Source organism: Mus caroli, unplaced genomic scaffold (assembly GCF_978045245.1).
Source record: "Mus caroli unplaced genomic scaffold, Mus_caroli_1 scaffold_11, whole genome shotgun sequence".
Classification (NCBI taxonomy): domain Eukaryota; kingdom Metazoa; phylum Chordata; class Mammalia; order Rodentia; family Muridae; genus Mus; species Mus caroli.
Window position 1 is genome coordinate 75971026 of NW_028227266.1, and position 14617 is coordinate 75985642.

The following is a 14617-nucleotide window of genomic DNA, read 5'->3' on the forward strand; positions in this document are numbered from 1 at the left end:
ATTTTTCTTGAGTCAAGAAAGCAATGTCCTAGGTGGTACAGCCTTTTGAGAACACCCTGAGTTATATTACTATCACACTTTGTTCCAGTACCTAGCTTTGAATACTTTTCAAAAAAATAAATATTTTAGGAGCTGGAGAGATGGCAGCTCAGTGGTTAACAGGACCAGGTGCTCCTCTAGAGAACCTGAGTTCAATTCATAGCCTCCACATTGCAGCTCACAAGCATCTGAGACTCCAGTTCCAGAGGATCGGAAGCTTTCTCTAGCTTCCATGAGCAACTGGCATAGTACACAGACATGCATTCAGACAAACACCCATACCAACAAAAGCTTTTAAAGAATGAAAAAGAGGAAGAAGAAAGTTATGTCTTAGACTTAGGTCCACAATAGTTGTGCCCCAGTGATTATCTTCCATTACTCAAAGCAGTGGAGTACTCTTGGTTCTTGAGAGTAATGAAAATTACAGCATCGCATCGTGAACCAGGGAAGGCTGTGAGAACAGACATGAGAAACAAGTGTAGAAGACCTACTCTACCGTCTTGCTAAATCCTAATATCACAAAAATGACCAATTCACCGATGAAAATGTCCTTCAAGCTACTTTATAATGCATATAGGAGCTTGGCTAGATAGGACCTAAGCAGATTGCCCCAGATCCCGCTTACTCTCTACTGATAAGCAGTGAGGCCTCTCTATGTACCACCTTCAAAGCCAACCTCTAACCATACCTTCTAACCACACCTTGCATTGCAGAGAACCCTGGCATTTCAGTTACTTTCAGTGGCCAGTCAACAACAGCATTTTCCCATGACTTCCTTCAAGTTCTTTCCCTAACTCTTTTGCCATCACAGAGTGGGCTTCTCCAACCACACCATTGGCTCTCCACCTTAGAGGAAGTTTCTATCTCACTGATAAATTTCAGAGTGGGATATCCTCCCCCGACTCACTGAAGTCAGTTCTGACAGTATTGGGAAACCATAATAGACAAGTGTGTTCTCTAAGATAAACGTAGGAAAATTATATTCCTTATATGCTTATTTCCTGGCCTATCCTTTTATTACTCCCTTATTTGTTAAAAAAAGTACCCTGTTTACCCCAGATACATTGAATGCTTCTTCTTGGATATCTTGTTTGAAGTATGCTTCTTTATGCACCCATCCCTCCACACACCTTCTATAATGTCAACCTTCTCCAAGAATTGTTCACAGGGAAAGGACAATCTTTCCCCAAATTTACATTGTCTGTCCAGTTGATTCACCATATTAGTTTTTGTCTCATCAACTTCCTGATGCTTATTTACAGTGTGATAGTCGTGATCTTGAGCCTTGAGAGTTTTAATATAGTTTTCTTTGAGAGTCATATGTCCTTTAAAAAGGAAGATGTTTGCAGACACCCAGAACAAAAGATAATGCAAGCAACACTCAGATGAAACTTACCTGCCCATGCTTTTGCTGAGGGGCTATCCCATGAGGAATTTCAGGATGTGATGAGGTCTTGAGATCAGCCCCTCTTACTTTGGGACGCACCACGTCAGAAGCCAGACTAGAAGAAATAGCCAGAGACTTGGGCCGAGTAGCTATGTTGCCTGGTCCCCCTGGGGGGCCTTGTTCACCTTGTCTGCATGTAGCTTCATCTTCCCCATCAGAATCCACAATAAAAACATATTCTGCTTTGAAGAGATCACCTTTCTGCATTCCTTGAGGTTCCTTTGTATTGAATTCCTTTTGTTGTGAATTCCTCCCACTGACCTCTGAAGAATAATCCAGTATCCTCTGGTCCTGCTCTTGTTTGCTCTCACAGCTGAAGGTCATATGATCACTGTACTCAAACTGCAACAGATGTGGAAAGATAAAAAACTGTTGACGCAGGGGTGACAAATGCAACTTTTTGTTAGAATATGCTAAAGATGTTTAACCTTCTCATTGGAAGGTTTTTACTACATTAAACACCAGGCTCACCTGAGAGAAATAGACCGAAACAGGGTGTTCCTCTGACACCCTTGCCTGTTTGCATTGCCCTAAGTGCAAAAGCCTTCGAGTCCAGACTTCACATCAACAAGTGACACTTACTGCTTCCCAGTAAATCATGAGAAAGGGAGTGAGGAATAGAACTGGGATGGATGGGACAACAAAGGGGATCAGTGGAGATATTTATGAAACAGCGGCCATGTGGAGTGGAAAGGCTTCACTTAATTATCAAACAACCAGCATAGCCTTTACTAATGGTGTTGAGGGGAGAAAATGCTATTGAAAGATACCAAAATAAAATAAATTTCTAAACTTTTCAAAGGAAAGATCAATTATCAGAATAAAGGGATCTAAGCTAACTGGAAGGAGCTCATGAATTGGATGTTTTGTTTTTTCTTTACTTAAGATTAACAGGAGAGATGTGTAAGTGGATTCATTGCTTTAGGAGCACATAGAGTTGACCTCAGGTCCCTAGCACCCACAAAAGAAAAAGTCAAATGACTTACACATGTCTATAACCCCAACACTGTGGCTCAAGGGCTTGCTAAGCAGCCAGTGAACCACTCTAGCCAGAATGGTGAGTTCCAGGCTCAGTGAGTTTGAGACCCTGTATCAAATGATGTGGTCGAAAAGCAATTGGAGAAGACACCCAGAGTCTACCACTGGCCTCCACTCATGTCAATGTGAACAAGACATATGCACCAGTGTATAAAAAGATAAACAAATGTAATGTAAAGGTTTTTTTCAACAACGTTATTCATGTTTATACCAAGCTATCAAATATCTTTTTTTTTTAAATAACAGCCACAGGCAGATGTTACTTGAAAATTTCAATGCCAATTTCTTTATTTTAATCACTATTCTGATTGTTCTTTCTTTAAGGCAACTTTTCTATAATGCTCAAATTAGTTTAAAAAAGCTAAGTCAGTAATACTAACAAGTTCAACTATGGTATATACATGTATGCATTACACATTACGTGTATAAGGAAAGAAGTCAAAAGTTGATTAAATACAACTGAATTGAAGAGGTAATTTCTATTCCCACCCCACACTGTGTAGCTGCTCCCAATACTGATGCCATCTAAATGACACAGGTGGACTTGTCTGTAGTGACTTTCAGTGTTTTTCTCTATTCTTTTACTCTGACCTATTTCACAGCATTTATCACTACCTCGGGTTTTACCACACACTCTTTCTGTCTTTGCTTTTAGGTCTTCTCAATAATTAGTAAGTCCTGTGAGTTGTTATTATTCATTGGAATATATGTCGCAAAGTTGTTGAATATATAAATGAAGAATGACCTCTTTTTAATACCAAATGGTTTAAAAACTAGGAAGAAAAATCTTAAACTTTTAGATATTTGGTGATATATATCTATCTTTATCTCTGTATCTATCTATATGTGTGTGTGTCATTGACCAAATCATAATTATAATAAGTACATGATTCAATAGAAATCTAAACCTTTGAGTATTAGGTATATAATTTATATGGAATCCACAGATGAATATTATCAGTCTGGGAAGCTTTAGCGTCTGCTGCCAAGACTGAATCATAGAGCTACAGTGTTTCACCCTGCTCACAGGACTAATAAAAAAAGAACCTATTACTACATTGCATGGAATGGGACACTATTAAAAAGGAACATCCCAGGAGACCTCTATGTATTTAAGACTGCCATGAAATGACTTGACTTCCTTAGTCTTTGAAATACACGGCAATTCTAGCACCATGAAAATCTTGCTACATTTTAGATAAGAATTTTCCATATATACAAGGTAAACCGTATTAGCCCAACCCCTCCACTTAACTGAATAATAACAAAACAGGAAGTTTTCTATCTCGTACTCTTTAAAATAACAAATAAAACAATATTAGAATATGTCTTAAAGAGACAACATTTGCTCCAAAATTAACTTTTTTAATATTGATTAATGCATATTAAACGTGCAATGCAATGTGTTTTACTATGACATTTTCATATATGAGTATTTTGGTTTTGACAATATTCACCACTCGAGAATCATGTTTTCCCCCCTAACTTGCTAATTCACCACTCGAGAATCATGCTTTCCCCCCCTCACTCCCCTAATGCTCCCCTTTCACTTTCTTCCCTTTTCCCAAGACCCTATACTTGTTCCCTTTCATTTCTAGTACTGTCCTATTACACACACAGGTAGATAGACAGCCTTACAGTGTACTTTATTACACTAATAGTCAAACAGTAACATTTCAATTGAATCATGTACTTAATATAAGTATAACTTTGTCTAGGACATATGCTAGGAATATGATTATCTTTTACTTTGTCAAGTCTCACACTCTTTTTATTTTTCTCCAATCATTTTACTGTGTAATATTTTTTTCTTTTTAATACTTTAAAATACATTAGAACAGTTGTATGAGTATAGATAAGGGTTTTCTATCAAACATACAAAGAAATAAAAGTCCTGACAACAAAATACAGCATGCCAATGTTCCCAGAACTGTCCCAATATGGATTATTTATTCACCACATACAAATGCATCCTCACATCCTGTTGGTTTCTCTTGGGTTTCCTTTCAGGGTCAATTGAAGTTTTTAATGTTTTTGGTTTCAGTTTTGTTTTTGTTTTGTTTTCAGATACTTTTGGGGAAGGTCCCAGGAGGCAAAACAGCAACTCAGAAGAGTTGAGAATAATGAAATACACTTTGAGAAACTGATGTCATTTAAGATTTATATATATATATATATACATATATACATATATATATATGTGTGTATATATATACATATTATACATTCATATGCATACAGATGGCAGCCCTGGAAATGGAGCCTACAGAGCTCAAGCTAAGTTCATTCTCCACTATAGAGCTAAACCTTCAGCCCTCACAATCCTATTTTTAGCCATTCTTAGATTTCACAATCATCTTATTTTACACAGAAGAAATACACATTGATACATTTTTCCAAGTCATTATTATGGATAATTTCAGAATGTCATTTGAAATTTTAAAAGAAAAAAAAATAATCCTACCCTATTTACAGTTTCTGGACTCTTATCAGTTGATTCCTCGGGAATTTTAACGAGGAATTTGGAAGTGTCAGCCAACTGAATGTGGGTTGGTAGTCTTCTGAGAGTGGGGACAAATGTGAAGATCAGAGGTTTGGCTTCAGGATCTCCAGGAGAGACCTATGAGATATGTAATAAAGTAGACTGTCTTTAATAAAGTAGGTTTGTCTTGACTTTATCCTCCATGTTCCGTATTTATCTCATTCACTTTGATAAATTGCCTACTGTCATGTGATGACCTGTACTGATGCAAATAAAATTCACATAAAAAATATCCATAGCACATTAGAACCCCCTTTAAAACTACCATAGCAGGCTAGGCAGTGGTGGCACACACCTTTAGTCCCAGAACTCAGAGGCAAGGACAGGCATGCTACTGTGAGTTCAAGGTCAGCCTGGTCTACAGAACAAGCTCCAGTATAGCCAAGGCTACACAGAGAAACCCTGTCTCAAAAAAGCCAACCAACCAGCCAGAAAACAAAATGACTATGACTATATCAAGGGAATCAGTCTGTTCTAGAGAGGTCCTGTGTGTGTTGGGGGGGGTGGGTGAATAGCACAAAGTTGCAGCCTGGAAAGCCATTTCGCTGAAGCTCACCGTGTCCCTGTGATGTGAAGAGGGAACATTCTTTTTTTTTCTTATTAGATATTTCTTTATTTACATTTCAAATGCTATCCCGAAAGTTCCCTATACCCTCCCCCCTCCCTCTTCCCCTCCCCACCCACTCCCACTTCTTAGCCCTGGCATTCCCCTGTACCGGGGCATATAAAGTTTGCAAGACCAAGGGGCCTCTCTTCCCAATGATGGCTGACTAGGCCATCTTCTACTACATATGCAGCTAGAGACACGAGCTCTGGGGGGTACTGGTTAGTTCATATTGTTGTTCCAGCTATAGGGTTGCAGACCCCTTTAGCTCCTTGGGTACTTTCTCTAGCTCCTCCATTGGGGGCTCTGTGTTCCATCCTATAGATGACTGTGAGCATCCACTTCTGTATTTGCCAGGCACTAGCATAGCCTCACATGAGACAGCTATATCAGGGTCCCTTCAGGAAAATCTGGCTGGCATATGCAATAGTGTCTGGATTTGGTGGCTGATTATGGGATGGATCCCTGGGTGGGGTAGTCTCTGGATGGTCCATCCTTTCATCTTAGCTCCAAACTTTGTCTCTGTAACTCCTTACATGGGTATTTGAGAACATTCTAACCACAGAACTTGGTCTACTTCAAATGTGACATCTATCCATTTAACCCTAAGGCAAAAGTCTCAGAATATTGACTTAGGAACAACAGACATGCAAGAAAATTCCAGCATGCATCATTGCATCGTATTCATGTTAAGATGTGAACCTGAAAGTGAAAGATGTCTGTTGGAATAGCAGCACCTTCTCTAAAGGATGTGTGATGCAGAAACTTCTAGTGTCAGTTATGTCAAATGATGTTTTGCTGGGGCACACAGATAAAAGAATGTCTTGCTCAAGCAAACACATGAAATAATGTTTTCCTGAAGCAGACACAAATGAAAGAATGTTTTCCTGAAGCAGACACCGGTGAAAGGATGTTTTGATGAAGGGGTATAAATATGATCCCACAGACAGTCGGAGATGAGCACTGAACATTGGTTTGATTTGCTCTGCCTCAATATTCTTCTCTAACAATGTGCGTGTATTGGCTCACCTTGCATAACTGAGCTCAACTTGTGATAACTCTGACAGTGAGAGAAACTTACCCAAGAACTGCTAGTGGGGTTCCTGCTATAGCTTGCTGCTTCGATAGTCTCACCTCAAACCTGCTGGTGTTTGTGTCTCGTATCTGCCTGCCTACTGGACAGGCTTGCAGCTGCTGAGTAGTATTTGGTGTTTGCTACAGGACTGAACTGCTGCCAAAGAAGATGGACCTTGTCCCCAAAGAATTATTGCTGAACTAGGTCCACTTCCCCCATATCTTAATAACTTTTCTCTTCCACTACTTCTGTTGGGTAGTTGGATAGAGGAGAGATTGAACCCTTATTAAAAGTAGGTTGCAAAAAAGTTATGCCTACAGATGTGCCTTCTTACTCGTTTATACTTAATTAATTTAATAGTTTCATTAAATGCGTACTTTTGTGGCCCCAGGAGGAAGGCTATAATAGTGAAGAGGAAAGAGTCAACACACTAAACACAAATAGAAGAGGATATATAAACAGAGTTAAAGAACCTGTGTTTCCAGAGCCCTGAATCCCATTCCTTTACCCCTCAGCTCATCCCAGCACATCTGTCTCCCTCCATGCCCATTAGCCTGCTTCAATGCCTCTGCTACAGCTGGCACTCACTTGGGCACATTGCCTTATCCTTTGAATGATTCAACAAAGTCTAATCAACTTCAGGGACTGGCAATTTAACAATGGAAAAAAATTCTGCTGTCATGAATGTGTAATCCAGTGGGGAGAGAGGGGTATTGATAAATAAATATGTGAAATATATAGTATTTCCATAAGTGAAGAGTTTCTATAAAGCTTTGTAGAAAGAAGACCATGGACAAGAAAAATATAAACCTTTTATCTAAGCATAAAACCTTTTAACTAAATAACTACAGGAAATGGGAGTTCATTCACTGAAATAAGAGACCCAATATTTCAAACTGGTTTGACGATAGAGTTCAAAAACAAAGGGGATGAGAGATGTCTAGTGTCTAAGAACACACTGCTTTTGCAGAGATCTGAGTTAGAGTCCTAGCTCACAACTGCCTGGAACACCATGGGAACCAACAACCCCATCTAGACTCCAAGGTACCTATGCTCACACATACACGGAGCACACATGCACATGGACATATACACATAATGTAATTTTTTTAAATGCAGGATTAGATGGAGAAATTGAAAAATGCTTGAGAACACTGAGAAAGAGCCACTCAGTTGTAAATTGGAGAGAACAACAGTCTAGCCAGCCCAGAGGAAAACCAGGCCGACCTTGCCTTCTGTGAAACCATTTTGTGGCATGGATGTCATCATTTTGAATAGAAAGGAAGGTCCCATCTGATTCATGCCATGCATTAATTTTGACACCGTTTTTAATACATAGGGGTTAAAAAGAAAACTACCTAAGCATCTGAATCTTCCATAGTAACTGCATTTCCTCTGTTTTGATCATATTTTACTCTAGAAAAGTAAGAGGTAGTCCAACAAAAAAAAATAATAGTATAGAAATTCTGAATGACTATGGAGTCTGGGCTTTGACTTTGAGAAGATGATCTAAGAAGTCACTAAACATATGAAGGGCAAGTGTATAGGAGGTAAAAGATGACAGGGCTATCTCTGTACATGCAGTGTGGAGAGATAGCAGAAATGGCAGGACCAAGAGTCAGCACAGTAGCACAAACATGAAAAAGTCGGAGAGTGAGGTCCAGAGAGTCTCTGGAACTGGCAACATGGACATTAGGTTATTGATTAGAGATATTCTTTGTGAGCATGAATCAACTGAAGAAAATTAGACAGCCCTGTGTTAGACTTCACCCATGTTCTTGAAAGATCTAAACTACTCAGTAATATTTGTCATGGGATATAATGTTCTAGTAACTGGTGCACATATGTGAATACAATGTTCATTCTTCAGGGCATTTAAAGTACATGCCACACCCTTCTTATTCAGCTTTCACCCTTTAACAGGCTCTTCTTTGTCATTTGCCATTTGTTCTTCCATGACTCTTACTGTACCAATCTGGGACTAATTGGAGTCAGAGCCCACAGTTCCAGCCAGAACTTCAGGTAGAGATTCTCAAGAGTCATTCTCCTCACCTTACTCTCTCTGCTTTCAGCCAACCTGACAACCACGGTGTCCTGTGACCCTGAAACTCAGAGTGGCTTCAGAACTGAAAACGAAGAATCACTCAGCTGATCCACAATAAGATTAAGGAACCAGCAAACAATGATTGAAATACTCACACCTTATGTGATTTAGGATAGGTGAAGATCCTTTCCCAATCTGTTGGTGTTTTTTTTTTTGTCTTATTGATGATGTCTTTAGCCTTGCAGAAGCTTTGCAGTTTCATGAGGTCCCACTTGTCAATTCTCGATCTTACAGCACAAGCCATTACTGTTCTATTCAGGAATTTTTCCCCTGTGCCCATATCTTCAAGGCTTTTCCCCACTTTCTCCTCTATAAGTTTCAGTGTCTCTGGTTTTATGTGTAGTTCCTTGATCCACTTAGACTTGACCTTAGTACAAGGAGATAGGAATGGATCGATTCGCATTCTTCTACATGTTAACAACCAGTTGTGCCAGCACCATTTGTTGAAAATGCTGTCTTTCTTCCACTGGATGTTTTTATCTCCCTTGTCGAAGATCAAGTGACCGTAGGTGTGTGGGTTCATTTCTAAATCAGATAAGGGACTAGTATCCAATATATATAAAGAACTCAAGAAGGTGGACTCCAGAAAGTCAAATAACCCCATTAAAAAATGGAGCTCAGAACTGAACAAAGAATTCTCACCTGAGGAATACCGAATGGCAGAGAAGCACCTGAAAAAATGTTCAACATCCTTAATCATCAGGGAAATGCAAATCAAAACAACCCTGAGATTCCATCTCACACCAGTCAGAATGGCTAAGATCAAAAATTCAGGTGACAGCAGATGCTGGCGAGGATGTGGAGAAAGAGGAACACTCCTCCATTGTTGGTGGGATTGCAAGCTTGTACAACCACTCTGGAAATCAGTCTGGTCGTTCCTCAGAAAATTGGACATAGTACTACCGGAGGATCCAGCAATACCTCTCCTGGGCATATATCCAGAAGATGTCCCAACCGGTAAAAAGGACACATGCTCCTATGTTCATAGCAGCCCTATTTATAATAGCCAGAAGCTGGAAAGAACCCAGATGTCCCTCAACAGAGGAATGGATACAGAAATTATGGTACATTTACACAATGGAGTACTACTCAGCTATTAAAAAGAATGAATTTATGAAATTCCTAGCCAAATGGATGGACCTGGAGGGCATCATCTTGAGTGAAGTAACACAATCACAAAAGAACTCACACAATATGTATTCACTGATAAGTGGATATTAGCCCAAAACTTAGGATACCCAAGATATAAGATACAATTTGCTAAACGCATGAAACTCAAGAAGAATGAAGACCAAAGTGTGGACACTGTGCCCCTTCTTAGAATTGGGAACAAAACACCCAGGGAAGAAGTTACAGAGACAAAGTTCGTAGCTGTGATGAAAGGATGGACCATTTAGAGACTGCCGTATCCAGGGATCCATCCCATAATCAGCTTCTAAACACTGACACCATTGCATACACTAGCAAGATTTTGCTGAAAGGACCCAAATATAGCTGTCTCTTGTGAGACGATGTCGGGGCCTAGCAAACACAGGAGTGGATGCTCACAGTCAGCTATTGGATGTATCACAGGGCTCCCAATGGAGAAGCTAGAGAAAGTACCCAAGGAGCTAAAGGGATCTGCAACCCTATTGTTGGAACAACATGATGTACTAACCAGAACCCCGGAGCTCTTGTCTCTAGCTGCATATGTATCGAAAGATGGCCTAGTCGGCCATCAATGGAAAGAGAGGCCCATTGGACTTGCAAACTTTATATGCCCCAATATAGGGGAATGCCAGGGCCAAAAGAATGGGAATGGGTGGGTAGGGAAGTGGGGGGCGCTATGGGGGACTTTTGGGATAGCATTGGAAATGTAATTGAGGAAAATATGTAATAAAAATATTAAAAATTTAAAAAAAATAAATAAATAAAATATTTAGAAACACAGAAAAAAAAAAAAAAGAAAGAAATACTCACACCACAAAGATGTGACCAGATATCAATACCAGGAAATACCACAGAATTTTTAACTCTGTGCAAAAACATAAATATAAACAACCAAGACAATATACCTCTTCCAGGATCTCACACCCTATTTTAAAATACCCTAAAAAGGTGAATTTAACTGAAAAATAAGACAAGAATTTCAAAATAGCAATTGTGAATATGTTAAAGGACTTTAAAGAGGATACGAAGGCTTGGAAATATAAGCAAACACTTGAATGAAATAATAAAAACAACTAAGATATAAAAATAGAATTTAACAAAGAAACAGAATCACTAAAGAACAGCAAAACTGAAATAAAACTTGGTAGGAAAAATTCAAGAAATCAAAAGAGTAAGTTCAAAGAAAAGTCTTATCAACAAACTAGATGAAATATAAAAGAAAATTTCAGGTAAAAAAAATTCTTTATGAAAAGATCAAACCTACAAACAAAGGGAATAGATAAAGAAGAAACTGAGGTCAAAGACACAGAAAATATATTTAAATATCATAGAAGAAAATCTCCCAAATCTAAACAGATATCTACTAAGGAGCAAGAGGCATACAAAACATCAAATAGACACCACCAGAAAAGAAAAGCCTTGTGATACATAATAACTAAAATATTAATTTTAAAGTACAAAAAAGAATATTAAAAGCTGAAGGAAAAAATATCAAGTCATATATAAAGACAGACCTGTTAGAATAACAGCTGACATATTGATGGAGACTCTGAAAGCCAAAATGACCTGGAAGGTGCCCTACAAGCTCTGAAAAGCCACATATGTCATATATATATATATATGACATATAATTATAAAATTATATATATATATAATTTTTGCTGGATATATCCAACAAAACTATTGGTCATAATCAAAGGAGAGAGAAAAATATTTCATGATAAAAATAAACTTAAAAATTTTCATTTTGGCAATTTAGTTCTACAAAAGACACTATAAGGAAACTTCAGTCTGAAGAGAATGTTAACTATACTCAAGGAACAAATAATCCCAGAACAGTTAACCAAATGAATTTTTAAAAATCCACAATAAAATAATAGTAATTAATAAGCAATGCTCAGAAATAACTCTCAGTATCAACAGTCTCAATTCCTCAATAAAAGAGCATGAAATATCAGATTTTAATAGAAAGCAGAATCCTTTTTACTTTCTCTGAGAAACACATCTCACCATTAAGGATAGACATCCCCTCGGGTAAAAGAATGGAAGAGGTTATTCCAAGCAGATGGATCCAAGAAAAAAAAATAACATGTAGTTTTTTTAATTTCTGACAAAATAGACATAAAAAAGAAATAATCAGAAGAGATAGTAAAGGACAATGCATACATATTAAAGGAAAAAAATCAAACAAGAGATTAGGATAATTGCAAACAATTATGTACCCAATGCAAGGGCACCCAATTTCATAAAAGAAACACTACTACTATGCTAAAATCACATTGATCCTAACACAATGAGGGCAGATAGCTTCAATACCTGATTCTCACCGTAAATAGATTTTTCTTATTTCTTCCTTTCTGTCCTCCCTTTTTCCCTTCTTTCCTTCTTTCCTGCCTTGCTTTTCTTTTCTTTTCTTTTCTTTTCTTTTCTTTTCTTTTCTTTTCTTTTCTTTTTTTGAAAGAAAGTTTACGAAGTTATGTGGTTAGAAATGAGAAATATCTTGAAAGAGTTGGGGAATGGAAATAATATAAACAAAATATAACATAGAAATTAAAATTATTTGTCATGATCTCTTTACAATAGCCATGTCAGAGTTGACGAGTAGTAGCTCATCATCTGAAAGCAGTACTTCACATTTTTTCCTTAGTGGGAAGAAAGGTTAGACTCCTTATAGGACTGAGAAAGAAAGGCCCTTAAGGCTAATCAACAACACATAATGAATGCTACTGACTTCCTAGGTTTTCCTAGGGATGTTTTCTTACATAGTTAAGCTTGTCAATGTCCTGCAGATATGGAGATCGGTGTAGAGAGGGGTACCACTGAGTACTCAGTAGTTGAGATTCCTTGTCAGCTTGATCTGATTTTTAAATCTCTTAGGAGACACTGCTGGTGTGGCTATGGGAGTACCCCAGAAAGGCTTAACTGATGAGGGAAGAGGACCCACCTGGATGTGGGCAGCAGAATTCAGTGGACCGGGGTTCCAAGCAAAAGACAAGATAGGAGAAGCCACATTGGTGACAGCATCCATCTTCTTTCTGCTTCCTGACTGACGGTTCAGTTTAGCAGGCTGCCTCACACTCCAGCTGCCTTGGCTCCCTGAGCATGTTAACCTACACACTCAAACCACAAGCCAGAATAAACCCTTCATCTCTTAAATTGCCTTAGGCAAGTATTTGGCTACAACAATAAATAACTATCTATAATAATTAAAATATTTATCCTTTCTTCTCCTTTGGGCAAAATAGTCATTTAATAGTTATCAAGAAAGAAGGGATGATATGTTGACCTCACTTCCAGGTGCTTATTCTTGCCCTCATTTTCCTATGAAATGACTTGGTCTCCCTGAAGTCTATCCAAAGGAAATTAAATAGATTTATAGAAAAGCCTTCAGTATAGCCCACAGGTACAAAATCCATTAACTCTTAATAAATGGGCAGTAGCCATATCTTCTAAAGCATATACAGTGATCTAAACTTACTTCCCCAAGTGCCTTGCACAATTGTCCAGCTTAGCTTGTCTTAAATCTCTAAAGTACAAAATTCTGCAAGGGATACTTCCACCTATAGTCTTTTAAAAAGTTGGTAATTATAATTTTAGTACACAAAACAAGAACAAAAGGAAGCCAGTACATAGATGAACAAGATGTGCCCTTCTCACAGTATGATGGAGAGATTTCTAAACATGAACACACGATGAGAAAAAAGGCCACTGAACAGGAGCAAGATAGTGGCCTTCAACTTTATGGCTACACTCTGCCCACAGGAACTTCAATGCCCTCCCTAAGTGAAATATCTACATCAATGTAGGGAAGCAATTCTACTTCCTTATTTAGTTATTATATATATATTATATATATAATACTTACTTATTACATATAGATATATGTGTGTGATATGTGATATATATTATATGTAATCTAAAGATTAAAGGCTTACCTCAGAGTTATGACTGAGTAGGAATAAATTCAGGGATTAATTCCTGTCCTTATATGCATATTCCAGAACATCAGGAAAAGGGCAACCCTTTGATATTAACTTTCAAGAAAGTACTACAAAATTAGCACCCAGGTCTTTCACTGTGTTTATCTAGCACCTGTATTGTGTCTTACCAGAAACCTAAGGTTCACTTGAAAGGACCTTTTGATGGAATGGGATTTGAAGCTACACTAGCCACACTGTGGAATATTCTGAAGATCTATGTTAGCCTGTAGACTGATGAATCCCTTGTTCAGAAAAAAAAAGAAGAAGAAAGCCATTTACCATTTACTGCACACTGTGTGGCAGATCTAACAGAGCCCCAAAATGAATTGCTATGGAGACAAAAAAAGAAAAATCATTTTCCCACAAAGCGGAAGCGGATGCAAGTTAATGGCATTCGCTTCTTAATTGGCAATTAACACTTTCAGCTGCCAATGCCATTTAAACATCTGATCTCTGGGAAATTATTTTAATAACAGAAATAAGAACTAAATGGATTAAAATAGTATACGAAATTTGGCTTGAGATACCCCAAATTGGTCAGACTGACCCCTTCTCACCGGTGGCACAGGCTATAACATGACAGGTGTTTTCCCCAGTGCCTCGCAGGCTGTAAACTCCTTTGCTCAGCTTCAGGCTGTG

The 14617-nt window shown here is 38.1% G+C and overlaps 1 protein-coding gene across 15 annotated transcripts in view; it reads right to left on the reverse strand.

Annotated features, from left to right (window-relative positions):
• Mlip (muscular LMNA interacting protein) overlaps positions 1 to 14617 on the reverse strand; it is a 244876-nt gene that overhangs the window by 133107 nt on the left and 97152 nt on the right. For 14 of the 15 annotated variants that reach the window (XM_029481437.2, XM_029481430.2, XM_085844801.1 and 11 more), the window contains 2 exons: positions 4989 to 5144; positions 1436 to 1828 (listed from right to left, as the gene is read on the reverse strand). In XM_029481437.2, coding sequence (XP_029337297.1) covers positions 1436 to 1828; positions 4989 to 5144 — 549 coding nt within the window. The remainder of the gene's footprint in view (positions 1 to 1435; positions 1829 to 4988; positions 5145 to 14617) is intronic. The other variant, XM_029481434.2, reaches the window with a different exon arrangement.